The sequence below is a fragment of the Porites lutea genome, chromosome 4 (genome assembly GCF_958299795.1).
Source record: "Porites lutea chromosome 4, jaPorLute2.1, whole genome shotgun sequence".
Classification (NCBI taxonomy): Eukaryota; Metazoa; Cnidaria; class Anthozoa; order Scleractinia; family Poritidae; genus Porites; species Porites lutea.
The window spans coordinates 2,933,252-2,955,455 of NC_133204.1; the positions used below are offsets into that span (position 1 = coordinate 2,933,252).

Consider the following 22,204-nt stretch of genomic DNA (forward strand, 5'->3'; position numbering starts at 1 on the left):
ACAGGAAGGAAAAGTTACGAGAGCGTACGGTACCGTTGCCTCTTATCTTCAATCAACAGTTTGAAGGGTGTTGTTGTTGTTGATAATTTCAGGTGAGACCGCAAAAGGTCGTTATCCAGTAAAAGCCATAGCCATGATGCACAAGATTTGCCGTGAAGCAGAGGCCGCCATTTTTTACAGGCAGCTGTTTGATGACTTGAGGCACTCTATGAACAGAGTCGCAGATACTCACGAAACAACTGCCATAGCTGCAGTGGCTGCGTCCTTCACAGCTAATGCGGCGTGCATAGTCTGTCTCACGCACACGGGAAAGTAAGTCGAGTGCCCAGGGGCAGGCGGGGGTGGGGGGAATGAACAAAATGTTAAACGCGGAGGTTCCGCCCCGAGGTCCAACCCCTTACCTGCCTTTTATATACCATTTTTGTCAGAAAATGTACCCCTTTCACATGCCTTGTTTAGAATACTGCACCCCTTTTAACTGCTGTAAATGCACTTTCTTTCAAGAATGAATAATTCAAAGAGCAGAACGGTTTTTCGACTTTTTCACAGCCATAAAATGCATTTAGACACAAGTTGGCAGATTTCCCCACCCTTTCTTATACTTCAGCTAGTGAAATCTGTACCCTTTCACCTACCTGAAGCCTGAACAAGGTACCCCTTTTGGGCGGAACCTCCCCGTATAGGCCATTATAGGAAGTACCCCCACCCCCATCCCCCGGGGGGGGGAGTCTGCGTAGCTGGCGGAATTGTTTTCGCTCGTGTGAGAGTTTTTGTTTTTCCCGTGCGTCTCCTCCCAATTCTCCGCATGACTTCGCAGCTCCTCTGCTAAAACTTTGCTCGTGCTATAACGATCCCGCCGGTTACGCAGGCTAGTCAAGTGAGAACCAAGATTATTTACCTTTTACAAACAAAAGGTTTCCTGGTCAGAAAGCTAATTGCAAACGACCTCCTTGGTCTTTGCGGGAGTAACAAAACGTTTGAAAAGGCAGTCCTGTTTTCTCGTTCGAGGTGTTTCAAACAGAAATTTGAGTCCCAATTGTCTTCCTGCTACGTAACTGATGACAAATCCTATTTTATGCGGCCATATCTCAATAAATGAAAGTGTTTTGTGCAATTATCAAACGGATGTTCCGAGTGGAATTTTCCTTTGGCGCGTAGAAGTGCGTGCACCATTTGTCCAAACCATAACCCGAAATAAACCGATCAGTTTCCCAATGTTAATGCGCAAAGGTTTATTAGGGACCTTAAGATCCGACGACGGCGACGGTAACGGGAACGCCACAAAATCAATAGGTTTAATAACCAAAACAACAATTTTGCATCACTTTTTTTTGTACATTTCTTTGCCGTCACTGCACGACTACGACGTGAAAATGCCTAATTTCAAGTTGTACAGAGGAAGTACACACAGGAATGGAGGTGGAGTATGTACATACGTACGCACTAATCTGAACTATCGAATACGTAATGATTTAAATAATGATCTTTTAGAGTGTCTTTTTGTTGAAATCAGTAAGCCACGAAGTACACCATTTCTGGTCGGTACTTGGTATCGACCCCCAAGTTCTCCACCCAATTTATTTAGCGAATTTGAGAATGTTATTGCTAAAATTGACGCGGAAAATAAGGAATTATATTTACTCGGTGATATCAACTGCAATTTGTTGCCTGGAGCAATTACAGTTAATTCCTCCCATCTGATAAACATTTTCGATATATATGGTCTTAGTCAGTTAATCACTGAACCGACACGTGTCACCCAGGACTCAAAAACATTAATTGATTTATGTATAACGAACTCCCCAGAGAAGATTACAAATTCCGGTGTCATTCACCTTGGCATAAGTGATCATTCTCTTGTTTTTTTTGTCACGTAAGACTCAATACTGCCGTATTGGCCCTCGCGTGATTGTAACACGGCAATTTAAACACTTTAACAGAGGAAAATTCTTAAGTGACCTCAATCAACTACCTTGGGCCAATGTTGATTTGTATTCTGATCCCAATGAAATGTGGCATGTATGGAAAGAAATGTTTCTTGGCTGCGTCGATAAACACGCACCACTTAAATCCAAAAGAATTCGGAAAAAACGATCTCCATGGATTACTAGAGAGTTATTGAGCAAAATCCGAAAACGAGATTTCCTTAAAAAGAAGGCAATCTCCTCCAATAACCCGGCTATATGGGATCAATTTAGGTGTGCAAGAAATCAGGCAAATAACGCAATTAAACTCGCAAAAAAACTCTATGTTTCTGACAACCTGGAAGCCAACAAAGGTAATTTGCGCAAAACATGGAATGTTATCAACGAGCTAACTTCACGTAACAGTGGTAAGTCAACGAATATTTTGGAGATCAAGGTAGATGATAAAATAGCAAGTAACCCTTTGGACATTGCGGAAACTATTAACGATCACTTTACAAACGTTGCGCAAGTATTAGCACAAGATATTCCTGTTGTCGATGTTAATCCTGAGTCTTATTTAAAGCCCACTGATCATTCGTTTTCTCTGCAAATTCCGAGTGTTGATATTGTTTCTAACGTTTTGTCAAAAATTGATGAAAAGAAAGCCACCGGTCTTGATATGATTCCGAGTAAATTGTTGAAAATGGCTGCTAATATCGTCGCACCCTCTCTTACCTCAATATTCTCAAAGTCTATTCTCACTGGGATATATCCAAACGATTGGAAAACAGCCAAAGTGACTCCACTTTTTAAAAAGGGCATTAAATCGGACCCTAACAACTACAGGCCAATATCTGTAATCCCTATAATTTCGAAAGTTTTTGAAAGAATTGTTTATAATCAACTTTTCCATTATCTAGATGATAATAAATTGCTACTAGGTTGCCAATCAGGGTTCCGTTCTCTACATAGTACGCTCACGGCTTTGCTTGAGGCAACAAATGCTTGGTCAGTAAACATCGACAATGGCCTTCTAAATGGCGTTGTCTTTATTGACCTTACTAAGGCATTCGACACCATTGATCATGAGATCATCTTGCGTAAGATGTCATACTTGGGTGTCGATCAGGCAGCTATAAAATGGTTCTCGTCGTACTTAAGTGACCGAACCCAAAGATGTAATGTCAGTGGCAAACTATCATCTGCTCGTACCCTCAGTTGTGGCGTGCCGCAGGGTAGCATATTGGGTCCTTTGCTATTTTTAATTTACATTAATGATCTTCCCAACTCCCTGCGGGGCGCCGTACCAAGAATGTTTGCCGATGACACCAACCTTACGTTATCTGCTAAGACGTTAACAGAGCTTAAGTTAGCTCTAACCCCTGAATTAAATAACCTTAGCTGTTGGCTGAAAGCTAACAAGCTCAGTCTAAATGTTGCTAAAACAGAGCTAATGATTATTGGATCAAGACAAAGACTATCTGCCCAATGTGACGATGTAGAAATCAGAATTGATGACCAAATTATCAAGAGAGTCGATCATACCAAATCCTTGGGTCTTACCATAGATGCTCAACTCTCTTGGGGTAAACACGTTGAAGAGATTTGCAAGAAAGTCTCTTCAGCTATAGACGCCCTAAAATGTGTGCGGCCCTTTATATCCAAAGAAACTGCAATTCAAATTTATAACGCTTTAATTATGCCTCATTTTGATTACTGCAGCCCCGTCTGGGACTGTTTGAGTGGTTACTTGAGTGATAAGCTCCAAAAATTACAGAATCGTGCAGCCAGAGTTATTACTAAATCACCCTTTGATGCGAGCTCAAACCAACTTCTCTCCACCCTCAGCTGGGAGAGGCTATCTCTTCGACGAAAGAAACAAAAAGCCTTTATGATGTATAAAACCATGCATGACCTTGCTCCAAAATATCTACAAAGTCTTTTCTCTCAGCGTCACTCTGCTTACAACTTAAGAAACTCTGAGGGAAGGCTGACCCTGTCCAAACCAAACACCAATTATTTGAAACGAAGCTTCTCTTACAGCGGGGCCATGTTATGGAATAACTTGCCCAAAAACTTAAAAAACGCTGCATCCGTTGAGCATTTTAAGCGAAATATCAAGAAGGTAGCTGATATATCGGATTCCCACACGGCAATCATGTAAAGCAGTTGTAATTAGTTTTAGTTTTTAACTTAAGCTTAACTGATGATTTCCCGTGGTTAAATAAAGATTTACATACATTTACATACATACAAGCGACTACGAAATTTCCTCTCTCTTTCTGAACTTGGATATGGTTCTTAGGAATTGAAAAAGTTAGTGACTTGGAGTAATCGCGATGAAGATTGAAATAACACGAATTCACTTTTCCAGCGACGTTTTCTCCACAGTCGCCTTTCTCGGATCTTAAGGTCCCTATTTCATCTGCTGGGACGCAACCTAGTGTTCGTTGCCGTTGTAGGAAGGCGTTATAATTATTTTTGTCTACTTTTTCGTTTAGGACTGCTGAAGTAGTGGCGCGCTTTCGTCCCCGCTGTCCTATCATCGTGGTAACACGTGACGCGCGCGTGGCACGCCAGATGCACTTATACAGGGGCTGCTTCCCGCTCATTTACGATAGACCGCCAAAAGAGAACGTGCTTGAAGAACACGATGAGCGGCTTGAATTTGCGCTGGACATGGGCAAAAGGATGGGATTCATGAAAGTAGAAAACGCGTTTGTGTTTGTGTCGGGTTGCAGCTCATACCAACACAATCCGCATCCTTACTGTCATGGAAGAGAAGATTCATATCGCCAAGAGTCTGTCAGAGTCCGCAGATATAAAAGGAAGGATGCAAAACTTGACCGTGCCCTAGGCGTTAAATTTGCCAGCATGAGAACTCTCAGAAGTTTTTAACTTGGAGTGGTTTTTGACAGTGTGAAACATGTAGACGATGCTGAATTCAATATTGCTAGGAAATAGATTATTTATCGTGTATTTGGATTTTTTGATCACAATGAGCTTTCGTGTCAGTTGCAAAACTACCGGCTAAGGCGGCTGGTGTGAAAAAGGCAAACTGAATAAACTCATCCTCAGTTGTTATTATTGATTTATAGTTGCATTTTATATTTTCCACGTGGTTCAGAGTCTGAAGGGGGGAAGGGTTGGTCCTGATCGCGGTTTCCCGCTCTTTTTTCGCGACTATTCCGCATCCCAAACGTCTGTCATCTGCGCCTCGAGCACCGTTTTTCTTTCAACCCTTTTTAGTGCATGATTTTGGCGAATCTCGCATTCCCACTAGCATTCAAATCCCGTGTCCCGTCAAGACTTTTTGCTTTTTCCCAAATCCCGCTCTGTATTTTAGTCAAATCCCGCGTCCCGAAAATACCCTTCCAGGGAAAAGCCCTGGAGACTAGCTATTTGATGTTGTCGCTGTTAAACGTCTTGAACAGCGGAGTACAAAATTATACCAACGACAGGCAACAATTTTACAGATGTTTTACTTGACCCGTGAAACAGATACTAACAACTATTGCAAAATAGCTACACGTAAACAAAAGAAGGCAATGGAATTAGTGCATAATAGTGAGAAGTTTTCTACTACCTTTTTCGCCTGTTAAGAGGCTGTCCGCGTAAGAACCGATAAGGCAAATTTCGGTGTATCACAGATTGCCCTGATTTTTTCAGTGGAAGATAACTATCCAATCCCATGAAGAAATATCACATTTATTTGGACCAACTCAATTTTTTCTCTATTTTACAGGAAGATTTTCTCGGTCACCTAAAACTGGCCCGTTTGCCGTCGGAAGTGGTGCGATTTTGGTGAAACTTTAGAGCTCTGTCAAACCTACCTTACATAGCCGAATAAGCTGATTATTTTACAAACAAAAAGTTTTAACTCTGATTGACAGTTTCAAGGTTTAATGGTTGCATTCTGTGGAAAGTTGGCTGAGATATGATTTTTTTAAAATGACCTTTAATTTGCTCAGCAGGAAAAGTAATTTGCATAACTAGAGCTGAACGGTAATTTCGCAAAAGTGGCACCTGACCCAGACTCAAGTCTATGATAAATCAGAAGTACTAGGACCAGTCTACTTCTTAACGCAATAAAATTTGTGGGCACTCTTCTCTGCGTGCCGTGCAAAGTTCCGTTAATATTCCAAAATTCGCCATTTTGACAGCAAAGCTGGAATTGTAACGGGTCCGCATCTGATCGACTAATTTCCGCTTTAACGTTTCTAGTTATCACTAAATGTCATTAGACCCTTTAAATATTGGACGTTTGAAAACATGTGGAGAAAACTTAGTAATCGCTTTTCCTTGGGTCTTTTTCTTGTCGACGATGAACGTTGCTTCATTCTCCGTATGCAAATTAGCTTTAGATGCGTCGTTTCAACAAATTGACAGGAAACATAACTGCTTATATTTCACATTTTCGTTGTTTCTAGAAATTGACAGGAAATATACTGCTGAATATAATCCTTACATTTCACATTTCTAAGGGGAAAAATAACTCTCCTTTCCACAGAAAAACACAAACTATCACTTAGAATCCCCTTAAGGTCTGTGTTTTTTTTTTTAACGAGGAAGAAGCAGCTGAATAATATATCATGATATATGTTTGCGTGGCTTAAAATAATCCAATTACTGTGGCCTGTCAGGCATTCCTTAAGAGGGGTGGTCGATTAGAAAACAATAGCGTTGTGTCGATCAATTCTATAATATTATCATCTTTTTTTTTAAATGATAGTTATTGATAATGATAAAAAATAAGGGTTCACTTGCAAGGTAAGTCCTCTTGTCAGCACACGAAAATTTTTGGGCACTCTTTTTTGCGTGCCTTAAAAAATAGCGTTAACGTCGAAAGCTTCATAATGATATTTGCTTATCAGGAGAAGGCAGATCTTTGTACATGGCACTATGATAAAAAAAATGCCCCACACTTTTTCTATCTTAAATTAGCAGTAAATTTCAGTTTCATTCAAAGATCTTTAAAGCGTTTATCGGCAGCAGAATGAAACGGGAAAAATAGTTCCTTTTTTCAGTGAATAAACGCAAAAGGGAGTATCTTTCTAGTTTTTGTTAGGGTATAACATCCGAATTCCAACGATGATCTTGTTTTGGTTTCAGTCTGATTAAATTATAATGCTTCAGGTGCCAGTTTCAAATATAGTTTTGTCAATGAAATGGCCGAAGAGATCAATTGTGAAAAATGGCTTTTTCGGATATTTCATCAAGCAGTTCTTCCGCGAGATTGTAGACAGAGTGAGGTCCCAGTAGGGGTGTGGAGGAAAATGTGTTGGTCACAGAGTGCATGGATGATATTACGTCGCACTTAGCCGGCTGTCATTTGTCTAAGTTTAGCAAGTGTAGCAAAGACAATGAAAATGAACTCATTTTAGCGAGAGTACGTATTCGAGGCTTGGTGGGTATTCGGAACTGAAATGACAATCTGCCCAAGGCACAGACACCTACTTGGCAGGTTTTTGCGAGCACCAAGGTCTTGTTAGGCTCGATTGTAAGCCGCTGTTCTGGAAAATGAGCCCCCAACGGACGGGGAGACGGCGGAAATCGAGCCTAAGGTCTTGTCAATACCCCGGTCACACTCTGGATCATACTGGCAAAATAACTTCTGTGGCAGGAAGACATGTCGTAAATTTCCAGATAGCCAGCGAAATAAGTCAAAGTTTTGTTCCATCACGTAAGTATCATATTTTTTTCTTCTTCATGCCAAAAAGTTTCTTAACGTACAGAGATATCCTAATTTCTCTATTTAACATTTTATCTTGCGATGTTTTCTGAAGATAGTTTTTGTTATTTCTATTTTTTTGACAGCCGTGTATCTTGCTTTAATCAATTCTTACCTTCAAAATACTATACATACCGGTTAATCCGTGTGTTGTAAAAGATAGTTTTCTGATGATTGTTTGAAGAGCATTATAAATGGCAAAAAAAGAACTTTCTACACGGAGTCAGGATTCAACCTCGTCCCGAGCGCTTTCCCGCCCCTGCCATTTTCTAAGAAGAATGTTCTGGGGACGAGGATAGGAGTGATTGTGCTCGAGGTGTCGTTCACGTGCACGTGTATGAAAAGTATTTCATTCTTGCAATAAAAATAATTTTTTTTAACTTAAACAGTGTTTAAAACATGTCTCTGATTTTGTAAAAATTAGTGAGACTTAAAAGTACCTTAGTGTTCAGTTCTACTTTATATAGCCGATTTGCTCCTCCTGTCGTAAGAAACTTGAAAAAACTTGACGCCGAAGGGTCGAGAAGAGTACGATTGAACAGTCAGCAACCATGTCCACACATTTGCCTGAGAGGTTTATTGGACAAGATTTCTCTGTTTTTCTTGTTTTGATAACGTTTTCAGTCTTCAAAAATGCCTCCAGATTGCTGTTTTTTTTGTATTTATACCCTCTTGAACAATGTGCTCCATCTCATCTCTCCATTTTTTACCTACTTTACCATCCACCCTCTCTCCCCACTGTTCCACCTCTACTTTTAAAAGCGTTTGTACTTAAGGGGATAAAATTTCTCCCGTGTATATTAATTTCTGAAAAATTAAGTCCTTCTACTTTTTTCTTAAATTCCTAAACTTGTAGTTCTTTTTTTCCTTAAGAACCGCCAAAGATGCTGCTAAGGCTGCAATAAACGCACTCGCCCTTTTATATACTTCATCTAGGGAAATGCCCACCCTTTCATATACCTTAAGCCTGAAAAAGATACTCCTTTCGGGCGAAACCTCCCCGTATAGGCCATCATAGGGAGTTCCCCCCACCCCCGTACTAATTCCGTGCTCACCCATTGCCAGCCCATGTTGGACTCTAGGCCCGTTTGAGTCAACACGTAAACATAGTCCTAAGTGTATACAAGTTGAACTTGACCATAGAGATCTGTTGCAAGAAGACGAGGAGTTCGAAAGGCAAAAGCTTGTTGCAGAAATCGCTGAAGAATTGAGACCACAACACCCTCAGCCAGAAGCTTTCAACCTATGTGTATGTCAAAGGAAGAACAACCTAGTCAGTTCAACGTGGTAATGCTAAAATCTTGTGTCACTTTAAAATACTATTCAAATCCAGGGAAAGAAAAGGAGACCTAATTCACAAACTTTCGTCTTTCATACAAGATTGCACGTGCTTTTCTCCATCAGCTCAGGAGTGAACAAAGGGATCCTTAATTTAGTGTGATTAACAGCCGGCAAAAACTTTTGGGATTTAACAGGAGAAGGACCGTAAACAATAACTTAATGCCTTTTTCTGCATGCCATTCCTCATTTTTACTCAAATGTTGTTAATTGGCGATAAGCACAATGCTCTGTTAATACCACCTTAAAGTTTGTAGGGTAGCCTATAGTTAGCTAGGGATCTAGGAAATGTGTATGCTGCTTAAAGGACTTTGCAGGTGTGGTCCTGTGGTGTCGCACGGTATTTCTGAAGTTGTTTGCGAGCTATTTCCAAAATATTAATTGTTAATTCTGTAATTGAAAATATTGTACTAGTGCTCGTGAATAAGAGTGGCCGTGTCCAAGTGACTACTATACTTTGTAGCTAATTGTCGTGTATTACACCATGGGCTGTCATATTAAACCCCATCCTCACGGTGGCGCCCGGGGATACTGACTCAGTTAAAACGGTCGTAGAATGAATAAATACAACAGCACGGTATTTCCCACCCAGTAAAGAATCGGAATTAACAGTGATTAAATTGTATGATTATCAATAACTATCACTTCAAAAGAAATATAATCAGATAAAAGAACTGATCGACACACGGCCGCTCTCGGGGAATGCGTGACGGGCGATAGTAATTAAATTATTTTAATTCGCGTAAACATATCTTCTTCTACTGCTTCTTCCTCGTAAAAGAAACAGACCTAAGGGGATTCTAAGTCATATATCGTTCGTGTTTTTCCGTGGAAAGAAGAGATACTTTCTCCTAAAAAATGTGAAATATAAGCAGTTATGTTTCCTGTCAATTTGTTGAAACGACGCATCAAAGGCTAATTTGCATACGGAGAATGAAGTCGCGTTCTGATCGTCGACAAGGAAAAAAACCAGGAAAAAGCGATTACCAAGTTTTCTCCTCATGTTTTCAAAATTCCAACATCTAAAGGGTCTAATGATATTTGGTGATAACTAGAAACGTTAAAACTGTGGAAATTAGTCGATCAAATGCGGACCGTTACAATTCCAGCTTTGCTGTCAAAATGGCGAATTTTGGAACATTAACGGAACTTTGTATAGCGCACAGAGAAGAGTGCCCACAAATTTTATTACATTAAGAAGTAGACTGGTCTTAGTACTTCTGATTTATCATAGACTTGAGTCTGGGCCAGGTGCCACTTTTGCGAAATTACCGTTCAGCTCTAGTTATGCAAATTACTTTTCCTGCTGAGCAAATTAAAGGTCATTTTAAAAAAATCATATCTCAGCCAACTTTCCACAGAATGCAACCATTAAACCTTGAAACTGTCAATCAGAGTTAAAACTTTTGTTTGTAAAATAATCAGCTTATTCGGCTATGTAAGGTAGGTATGACAGAGCTCTAAAGTTTCACCAAAATCGCACCACTTCCGACGGCAAACGGGCCAGTTTTAGGTGACCGAGAAAATCTTCCTGTAAAATAGAGAAAAAATTGAGTTGGTCCAAATAAATGTGATATTTCTTCATGGGATTGGATAGTTATCTTCCACTGAAAAAATCAGGGCAATCCGTGATAGACCGAAATTTGCCTTATCGGTTCTTACGCGGACAGCCCGTCTTAAGTAAGTGATTTGTCTCAATTGTGCCTGCAAAATAGTCATTGATCATGTTTGCTAATGATTTGATACCTATGTCACCGTCAAGGAACTGATAATGCTATTCCTGTTTGACGTCCCGCCTGACCGGTGAGCTTTTTAATCTCTCTCCACCACTTTGCAGGATTCACTTATTCTACTTCACCCTATTATGATAGTAGTGGTACTTTACCGTTCTTACAGCGCATTGCACCTTATTTCTCCAGAGTCGGTAAGCTATTGAGTTCTTCCCCTGCTGAATAAATGCAGCTTGGCGCTTACGGATCCACATTTGATTTTATTAGTGATCCAACGACAGTCTGTTGGGTGTTTTTTTTTTTTAACAGTTCTGTAAGGGAGAAACATAAAGAAATGTTTCTTCGCACGAAGGCGCACCCAAAATAGCTGACCAGTCCTTCGGTGTAAGCCATCGCACAAACGCGCGCCAAGCACTGTCGTGCATCTCACACGTCATTATTTTGTGAATAGCCACGTTTCGTAACACGGAATGAGCGCGTCCGTGCTTGGAATTGTTGTCCAGAGTACTTATCCACTTAACAACGTTAGATGACCAACCCAGTCCTGCGAACTTATAAAGGTCACATGTAACATTTACCATATTCGCCACAAGATCTTCATAGCGAACAACTTTAACTGCGATCTCTAAGCCAAGATGGGCAAGAAAACAGACCAAGTCGTATGTTCTGAAGTATTGGATCAAATACGTTTTGAACACTTTTCCGAAATTCGGGGCTGTTAAAGTTTTTTTTCATCCATCCTAGCTTAACCCTGGAATAGACCACTCCTCTTGGATCGCGAACCAAGTGGACCAGTTTTGCATCATATTGATTTTGTTCTTGGAAAAGTTTCTCTAAAGTCAGTATTGTTGTATTGGGTACTCTTGCAGACAAAATCTTGATCACTGTGTGCCTTTTTAACTCTTACAAGCATTGCTAAGACGTTCTTTTGAAAACTGGGGAAAGTTACCCTCTGGACAGCGTTTTACTTTTCTTGCGGAACATTCGAGAGCGCCGACAGAATAGTGTTGTCAATTTTGTCAAAGCTGCATTGAAAGAAGTTATTGATAATGTTCATAGTTGTTTCTTTGAATTTTGTTGGCTGCCGTTTCTTAGGGATTTGATGTTTGATAGTCTGATATAGACGGGCTCAAACCAGTTCATGATGTGGGGATTGTTGTTCAATAAAGAACCAAGTAAGGAAGATCTACTTCGGCCTCCACCAGAATAAGAATTATGAGATTTTTCCGTTTTAGTAAACATTGCTTGCAGCTTTCCCCTTTTCTCGCTCACATGTGTTTCGTTGTAAGATTCATTGCAGCTGTTTGCCCTCAAAGCGGAGGAGTCCTTCATTCTTATACCCGTCTGGACAACCTTTTTCCTGTTAAGTGTCTTAAAAAGTTTGTCTCCTGAAGTCTCGTCTCTTATCGACAGTTCTCTTCGCCCTTCTTTCTCAACCTTTTCTCCATAAAATACTCTTACGAACACGCTTTTAGAACTCCGGAGCGTCTGCCACGGTCTCATAAAATGATGCATTGACTTGCATCCATATATGAATATGAATATACATTTAGAAGCACAGCAAAAACATCGTCAAAACAACAGAGGAGAGGACGACCTTCAGGTGAATTTTCATGGTCACTGCTCGCCTGTTATACTTTGATTTGCTTTTCACAGTCTCGTGTAACGATACCCCGCACCTCGAATGTGGCTGCCACGTCCAAACACAGTACTCAAGCAATCTTTGTTGGTTGAGGAAAAGTACAGTCTTTCTATACGTGGGGCACGGTTACTACTAACAACTTGAATGTGTAATCAGGCAATTTTCAGTGTTTTGTAAATAAGATATAGGGCAATGCCGGGGAAAAAATTCATTCACTTGACATGTTGTAGCTATAAATCTTCCCTGCATAAAAACAAGGCTTCTAAAATTAGGTTATTGCAGAGTTGTTTATTGAACGTAACGCAGGTACTATACTGTTTAATACGTGTAAAAATTAATTAAAGTAAAATTACTGCAACATGCCACCAAACTCCAACCGAGTGTCCGTAGAGTTTTAAATGAATATCACGTGCGAGATTTATTTTTCAGGTGTACATGCATTTGGTTTACTTAGTTCACTGCCCTATCAACGCTAGCTGCGTTTCATGAAAAAATAAGAAAACATGCAAACTTGAACAAAAAAATATTCAATTTCAAACAAATTAAGCTTCCAATCCAAACGCCCCCAGGCAAGCGTGAGCTATAAGAATATTAATAGCATAATTTTGTGTGCACTACTAAGTTGAATGGAATAAAGACAAGAACTGTAGGAAAACAATTTCTAAAGATGGTATTACAGTAAAAACCCACGAGTAAGAACCTACATTTTCCAGGGTTAGCCTAAATAGGTTCTTACATAAATGGTGGTTAACATAAATTTAGGCTATCTAGGTTCTTAATAGGTTCTTACTTTCTTGCAAAAAATTATGTCGTTGCTAAGAAGATTTTAGTGATCAGCACCCCTAAATTTGCATACCTAATGATTGCTTATATTTTAATATGACCAAAATAGAGACCTATTCTCACATGAATTTTAATTTTATATACACGATTGTGCTGTAAAACACAATATCATCAACATTTTCTCAATGACCTCAATCAAACAACATTTATATAAGAACCTTTCTCCAAATTTTAGGCTAAAGAGGTTCTTATATAGAGGGGGTCTAAATTACAAATTTTAGCCTAACAGGTTCTTAAATCTTAGGTTCTTACTCGTGGGTTTTTACTGTATTTGTTAAAACGAATTTAATTTTATCCAATTCCCATTCATCTTGTCAGTGAGCTTCAGTGGGGCTTCAGTCAACACTAGCCATCCGTCTGCGCCTGGATTCTCACTTCAATTACGTCTTACAATGCAAATGGCCGAAAAGCCGTTTCATATTTTCCAACCCAAAATCAGCTAGATTACGTCTGGTTTTAACGTCAGTCCTCGCGGATAGTTTAGGTTGGCGGACTATTAAAAGAAAACGTTCTAGTTGGTATGGACTACTCAGCAACTCTATACAAGAACATTAGTATCGAAAATGAAGAAATGAATTCGTCGCAGTAAACGCAATTTATGCAATTGCGTAAAGAAGCCTGAAAAAAAAAGAAAAAAAATTCAGGACTGAATTTTTTTTTCAGGCTTCTTTACGCAATTGCATAAATTGCGTTCACTGCGACGATCATTTCTTCATTTTCATTTCATTTCCGCAGTTATATATGATTTATTTCATATATCATTAACAACATTAGTATCATTAGGCAATATTTGTCTGTCTTATTTTATTATCATTTTCTCGTATCCCAAAAGATCCATGAGATCCGCGCATACATCTTCCACAGCTTCTATCAGGGGTTTAGGTGCGTGTCTCCAACTGTTCATAGAAATTGACGCGTTTCTTAACAAGGAATAAGCGCGTCCGTGCTTGGAATTGTTGGCTAGAGTACTTATCCACTTATCAACGTTAGATGACCAACCCAATCCTGCAAAGTTATAAAGGTCACGTGTAACATTTACCATATTCGCCACAAGATCTTCATAGCGAACAACTTTAAAGCGATCTCTAAGCCAAGATGGGCAAGAAAACAGACCAAGTCGTATGTTCTGAAGTATTGGATCAAATACGTTTCGAACACTTTTCCGAAATTCGGGGCTGTTGAAGTTTTTCTTCATCCATCCTAGCTTAACCCTGGAATAGACCACTCCTCTTGGATCGCGAACCAAGTGGACCAGTTTTGCATCATATTGATTTTGTTCTTGGAAAAGTTTCTCTAAAGTCAGTATTGTTGTATTGGGTACTCTTGCAGACAAAATCTTGATCACTGTGTGATCGTAACTCTTACAAGCATTGCTAAGACGTTGACTTGAAAACTGAGGCAACTGAACTTTAGAGAGCGCTTTACTTTTTTTGCGGAAAATACTTCTCGAAAGCCCCGATAAAATAGTGTTGTCAATTTTGTCAAAGCCGCATTGAAAGAAGCTATCGATAACGTTGGTGGTTGTTCCTTTGTATTTTGCTGGCTGCTGTTTCATAGAGATTTGTTTCATGATAGTAGATAGAGGCTCAAACCAATACATGATGTGCTGATTATTGTCGAATAAGGAACCAAGTAAGGAAGATCCACCGCGGCCTGCACTCAGTACTATGAGATTTTTTCGCCTTTTAACAAATTCTTGTTGTGGATGACTATTTTCCACGATTATACCAGCTTCTGTGTTGCTTTTGTTTGCTTTGCTGTCACATATCTTAAAAGTTGCGTTGCTGTTTATAAGGGTTTCTCTTGTCTGAACTTCTTTCAGTTGCTCGGTTTTGAGGAACCCAATGAGTTTCACTACGCTGGTTGAACTTATTTTTGTACGCAAAAGCCAGATTGAAATCCAGTTCGTGTTATAGATAAATACCAAAAGCAAAGCAATAATAGAAAATGACACAAAGATCTGACTAGTCTTCATGACAAAGCCTGGGAACTTTAAACGACGCTAGTTATAGCTGCATGAATCCCTATCTGCAATAACAGAGAGAATAACAAAGCAAGTTTTAGAAAGCCTGTCTGATTTTGGAGCTGAGGGGTAAGTTAATCGAGATTGAATGTCTAAGGGTTACGTTTGCATTTTTATTTGAGCCTCACGAGACATTTAAAAAGCTGTTTTATTATATAAACACCAATGAAATACCAGGTGAGCTTTCGCGCGAAAACTTGATATCTTCACATGTGAAAATATCACCGTTGCTATGGCTACATGATAAATCGCGCCTTTCACACCAACAAACTATCAAAGTGAAATGGTTTGGTATTTCATTGGTGTTTATATAATGAATAGAACATTACATGGCCGCTCGGAGATACAAAATTTCTTCTTCTCTTCTTCTCTTCAAAATTTCTTTTTCTCTTCATAATTTGTGTTCTCTCCGCTCACTGGTGATATATTTTTCAACGGTCGAAGAGAAATTTCGTATCTCCGAGCGGCCATGTAATATCCTTTACAGGGCTGATCCTTTATTTGTATAGGTAATAGCATGATTTGTAGTGATATTTGGCATAAATACCACGAGTGATATTTCAAAATTGTTATACGTAATTTCACGAGCCGTTAGGCGAGTGAAATTTGAGACAATTTTGAAATATCACTGGTGGTATTTATGCCAAATATCAAGTACAAATCATGCTATTATTTGTTTATACTACTAACCGGGAAAGGTTTGTAATTTTCACATGTAGGTTTTTCAAATTAAGGTGAAATACCACTGCTCTAAGCCAATCAAATTGCAGAAATTTCTCATGTAGTAGTATAAATGCAGTAACGTCTGCTACTAATTTTTTGCTGGAGTTAACTACCTTTTGTGTATAATCAAGTTTTTGTGTTTCGCGGAAACTAAGTGATCGGTAAAGCAGGCTTATTGCTGCAAGTTTTTTTATGTTTTTTTTTTTTTAAACCATTAATTGCAAAATATCATTTGAGTTCCTGGACTGACTAATTTACATCTTTGATTTCTGCGGATCTGATTTATGCTAAACGGTTGCGCCTCGCCTTCAGGACCTGTTTAAGGGCGACAGCAAGATTTTATTCTTTATTTCATGCCCGTGACATGACAAGTACTAGTATGTACATTCCTATTCAAGTTTTTTCCAGTCATTTTCGGTTTTTTTTTGTCACTACTTACTAACATGACCCTTTGTTCTTGAATTTTAAACTAACCCGAGTATAATAAGTGATATATTATAAGAATTGGAATATATGAAAGAAATCATATTTTGAACTGCGGATAAAGATATCAAAGTGAACACGATCTTCGCAATCGAATGAACAACCTGAGTGGGTTGCAAAAGGAACCTGGTAAAAGCTTGAATTTTATCAGGTTCTTTTTCAACCGCTTACAGTGTGGCACGAAATTTTTTGTGGGTTGGCAATTTTTTGTGTTTTGCGGCAACTAATTTTTGCGATTAGGACAGACTGGTTTTTCTCCCAGCTGGAATTAATTTTTGCGATTTTCAGTAAGTACCCAGTACCCAGCATTGATAATATTTTCGTTTTTGTTAAGAATGTGCAACAGAAATACATATTTTCAAACAGTACTATGGTATGCGTACCCTATAATCAGTAATTAATTGTATACCGTTTTTAAGAGAGAGATGATTTCGTAGGTCAGTATTTTTGTGTAGCGAATTTAAGTTAGAGAATCTTTACTCTGGGGTAAATTTTTGCGGGAAAAATGTTTGCGGTATTTTTTATTTGCGGGAACTTATTTTTGCGGAAAAATAGCAAAAAACGCAAAAATTAGAACCCGCAAAAATGTCGTGCCAAGAGGCATTCTGCTGCGAAGATCATGTATCATGTATCTACAAAGCTCAAAGCAAACTAATACCGCCAGTCTTATTCACTTTTAACCACCGAAAAAAGAAACCGAACAAGGAAAGCTAGAATACCCACAAGTTCCATAACAAATCATTTCGGGAATTGAAAGCCACGGCGTTTGCCAAATGAAACGTTCAAGCACGCATGCTAGTACATAAAGCTGTGAAAAGCAGGAATTGAAGGATGTGAACTGGACATTTAAGAAGCAACGGGCTGCGGGGCCGATCTTTCCAAATCTGAATTAGCAATTTTAGTTAAATGGCTCAAAGAGAGTTGATGATTTTACATTCTATCTTGGAGAACCGACAAGTGCGGTTATTCTAACTATTAGCAAGTAACCTGCAGCCCACATATATGCGCAATTAAGGTGATTCCCTGGTTTTGCACTGCGCATCTCTTACTGCGCATAACAAGATGGCCTGCGTAAAAAAGAGCATGTGAAGTAACATTATTAAAATGAAGTTAACCGAAGAGAAACGCTATTGCAATTTTTGCTTGCGGTTGTTTCTTGCTGAGGTGAGACTCAATGTGGTGGGAATGTGCATAACGTAAGCAGTACGCGTGTTGCTGAGTTCGACTTCCTCACGGAGAACCTCGATAGTGGATGTTTAATTTGTGCTTATTCACTTTGGTTTTCATTTAAACCCTTTCTTTATCACACTGTGTCCTAAATGTGATATCTCGATGTAAATTCTGTAAAAATGGATTTTTTAATACTTTCTTCCCCCTTTCGCATACATTCTATTTTGAAACTCGCGCCAGTCCTCTCTCAAAAATCAGGGAAAATGCATTTTGTGCGCACTTTCTGCAGCTCTACCGCAAAAAAGAGTACGGTGACCCCCATTTTTTATTTCATGATTTTAATAAGGACATTGATTCCTTTCAGTGAGAAAAAAATTGGCACAAACCTATGTTCAGTTTTTCGGCAATTTTACTAAATTGTGCGGTTTGAGCTATCACGTGTCGAATAGCGCGTGTCCAATTTAATTCTTCTTTGGAACGTTAAGTAAAAACAAGGAAATTAAAAGATATTTTTCTGATACGTAAGTGGATAAACAATACATTAAAGTCAAATTCTGTGCGATACCACATGCATCATTGAAAAAATCTTTCCTTTTTGTCTAGTTTTGGGTTGCGGGGGGTTTTTGTCAAAGGGTCCAAAATAGCCGTATTCATCAGCATTGTGACGTCAAAACGAGCACGGTGACCCCCACTTTTTATTACCTTTTTATCATCTTCTTGACTTGTTACATCAGTGTACCAAGTTTCATCTACAATCTATGTTAGGTTCTTTTACTAGGGAATCACCTTAAGTAACCTGTAAACAAGATCTAAATAATCAATGCCGGAACTGAATGACACCTGTTCGGCCTAAAAATGTAAAATCTAATATTGCTAAACAAACCGCATTTCTTTGCATCAAAGTTTCAAAGAATACATATCATGAAGTTATGATGCTACCTGAATTCCTAATCTTGTAAACACAATAATTTCGGGTGACTTTTCCACTCTAATTTACGATGGTAAAAATGGATTCAAGATTATTTCTCAAGTTATTTCTACGACTGCTTCATATACTTGTTTATCCGACAATTATCATAACCAGCTTTTTCAGTATCTCTTTTTTTTTCGATTTAAAGGGCCGAGCAGTCTTAGCTAGTCTTGCCGCGGGTGGCAGTCAATGCTGAATCTTACTGACTCACTTGCTGTTTTGTCCCCGCAAGTAAAGAAATTACTAGATAGTTTCTCCTCATTCATATGGAATCATTGGGTGCACGGATATTATGGATAACGACTAGATTCGATGATTTGCTGATGTAAACGGAACTGGTTGAATTCCAGTAAATAACTCCGACTCTTACCTCTTTCCAAATAAATATATTTCCAGCCTGTACGTTAGTATGTTCGTTAGTACTATCATATATGGATGTAGTTTTAAGACACACCATAAATCATCAGAATTTCCTTAGTATCACTGACTTATAACAAACATCCATAAGTTTACGATATTCGATCCGGCGTGTGCTTCAAAAATTGTTCAAAGCTTGTTACAGTGACTATAGAAACCATATAGGCTGTAAAATTCAGTGGAGGCCACTACAAATTTTATTTTACAGACCTAAATACGTATATTAAGACATGTTTTGTCCGGAAAATATTCGAACGGAACCAACATTTCTAGAAAAAAAAACTGTACAAAATTAGAGAGTTTGGGTATAAAGAGAAATCTGGTGAAGGAACAAAGGATTTCTCATAAATTTCCTTGCTAGGAGGTAACTGAAAACACTAATTGATTTTATCATCATGATAATGTGTTATTGCTGAGCAAAGAACACTGAACACACTGATCTCATTACATGGTCGTCCAACAAATACATGGACATTTGATTAGTTTTCTGTGATAATATACAAAGAAACGAGATTTGTGGGGGACAATACAGTATAAAACGGTTAAATTCACGGGCACCCAAGGACCGAATGTTTCCAAATACGCCAGAGGTGTCTTAAATGATTTTCCCTGTGCTTTAAAAGCCTGTTTGGTTAATTTGGAGTTGTCCGAAAAACTAGTTATCCATTCGGATGTCTTAGGGGAGCTTTGGTTGTCACGAAAGTCTTGGGTGGCTTTTTCGTCTTATCCGAGCTATTACGTAGCTGTTCTTATGGGTCCGGTCGAAAGTTCGAGGACATGAAGTAGCCTTGCTTTCATTAGAAAATTATAGCAGACGTTTTGTCTTTATACCGAAATGTTAAGGAGACCTTTTTTAACAATAATCGCAATATCTTGACATTAAAATGTGAATAACACAACCACCCAAAAATCGTAGTTAAGCTATTAGAAAACCTCAGAATACTTTAGTCGAACGGAATCATTATGGCTATCTAGAAATTTTTAGCTTTTCTCAAGCTTTAGAAATCAGGCAATATTTGCTCCTTCGAACAGTTATTTCACAGAAAAGTCGTTAGGTGCCCCTGACATTTGCTTCTTAAAATCTAAAAACGAATTCAAATCTTTAGGTATATATAGGACAGAAACAAGATTACTATATGCAAACTGCGTGTACTCCGGCTTTTATCGCCATGAAACCTTCAATGAAACGATGTTTCACTGAAGAGGGTTCTCAGTTCCTCGCGAAAGCCGATAACTGATTAATCCAGAGTGAACTGTCATTTTTTGGTTAACTGTAACTGGGAAGACAAACCTGAATTACCCTATTACACCTTTTGCTGTTCATTACGAGAAAACACGCATTCATTTGCGTGAAACGGCGACCAACAGCGCGAAGATACATTCATTAGCGCGAAAAAGAGAGCATTTGCGCATAAATCAGATTCAATTACGATTTTTGCATTTTAATCAACATTCATTAACATTTTTGAGCATTCATTTCCGTCATTCGACATACAAAAGAGAAAAATATACTTTCATTAACGGCAACATTCGAGTCATTAACATTATCTTGAAAATCATTAGGCACAATAGACAAACATTTAAGTGCAAACGCTATTCATTATCATTTTTATAACACTGTTTGCAATTCAATAGCATTCATGGACAGCTTTGGAATGGATGAGACAAACATTAATGCCCTTGTACAATCAATTGAGCGTTCTTTACATTTAATTTTACATTCCTTGAATTAAATTAAAATTTAATTCAAGGACATGTTAAATAACACTGCCAATGAAATGTGAATTGCGGTGCTTCAAAACGCGAAAAACGACTTTATCAAAACGACTTTATCAAAGGAGCAGTAACGTCACAGCGGGACTAGATGTCAACAGTAGTTAACAACAAAGCAGTTCTCAAAATGTCCATAAGCAGTTCATGCCTGTAGACGTAAATTATTTATCAGTCTTGAGTCAGTTGACCACAACATCCATTTACACTAAAAATTCCTTCCTACAGACTTAGCACGGAGAAAAAATGAACAGTAAAAAATGTGATTTTGTGAGAGTTTCAGTAGTAATAAACTCTTTCTTTCTTGATTATTGATATAATTCAAGAATTTTGTTCGCGCCACTTTAATTTCGCGATTTTTTTTGTATCGCGAAATTCGCGAAATTAACGCGAAATTTTCATTTTAGGTACGCCTTCCACCGACGCCGTTTAAAGTTTTTAATTCTTTGGCTTAGCTTTTAAGAATATATCCTTCAGAGACCTTCCACGTTTGTACGATATAATTGGAGGTTCTTGTAGATCTGACAAAGAGGTTGGTCCTCTGACTTTTTCAGCACTCTGTTGAACGTAACTCAGTCCACCTCTGATAAAGGTTATTTGTGTGCTACTGATAAAGAAGGCTTCTCCTCTGGTAAACGATGCTTTTCAGTGTCGTTTACTGATGGGGTCGGTGAGAAGGAGAGTAGCCTAAATGGGCCAATTCCTAAAAATAGAAAATGACTAAGTTGGGATCGCGAAAATTACGTATTTGCCCAAGAGTGACCAAGATGGGGTCTATGATTAGGGGCTCTGAGAGGCCAGCGGCACTTACCCATCAAAAATTAACCCAAGAACCCCCCAACCACCACCCCCACCCCGGGTCCCTCAGACACTGCTTTTGAGTTGTCTACTTCCCAGGCAAATACACTTTCCTTGCAAGGACATATCATTTTTTCCAAGTCACCCAGCCAGCAAAAAATTGCCTGTAGAGCAGATATTTTGAGGAAAAGATCCATTGAGTGCCCCTGTTGGCTGTTCAATCTCATTCAAATTTCTTTCAAACTCGACTAAGATTCATGAACGCAGCTACCCCCGAACCCTCCCCGAGAAGGGGACCCGTTTTTCTTCTTCCGGGGAAGGGTGGTGCTTTTTGGTTGCACTTCGGGAACATGGCGGAACCGCAACGCAAATCCAGCAAGGGCCAAATGAAGCATGTCTTTTCTGGCACTCTAGTGCATTCTACCAAGGAAAATATGATGGAAATATGTAAGAAGCGATTAATAGGGGTTGACAGTAAGGGCAAGGTAACTGTTTCTTTGTTTCGTCTGGAGTTCTGTGTCTGTGAAATTGCGCAATTGGTTAAAAATTAAACTTGCAAGATTTCTGCCGGTACGTGCCGGATCTACGCCTTTTTGGGCTCTTTTTCCCGGCCAAAAGAGGACTCTTTTTCCTGATATTCACCGTATGTAAGCATGGCC

General features: G+C 38.9%; 1 protein-coding gene and 1 pseudogene across 2 annotated transcripts in view; both read left to right on the plus strand.

Moving 5' to 3' along the window:
- Nucleotides 1-4,998, plus strand: part of LOC140932806 (pyruvate kinase PKLR-like) — a 5,505-nt pseudogene extending 507 nt beyond the window's left edge.
- Nucleotides 1-22,204, plus strand: part of LOC140935280 (guanine deaminase-like) — a 46,490-nt gene that overhangs the window by 7,996 nt on the left and 16,290 nt on the right. Inside the window, exon 1 of one of the 2 annotated variants that reach the window (XM_073384828.1) lies at nucleotides 21,896-22,030. The exons of the other annotated variant lie outside the window; for it this stretch is intronic. Coding sequence (XP_073240929.1) covers nucleotides 21,896-22,030 — 135 coding nt within the window. Of the gene's footprint in view, nucleotides 1-21,895; nucleotides 22,031-22,204 lie in introns of those variants that run through there. 2 annotated transcript variants of the gene reach the window in all.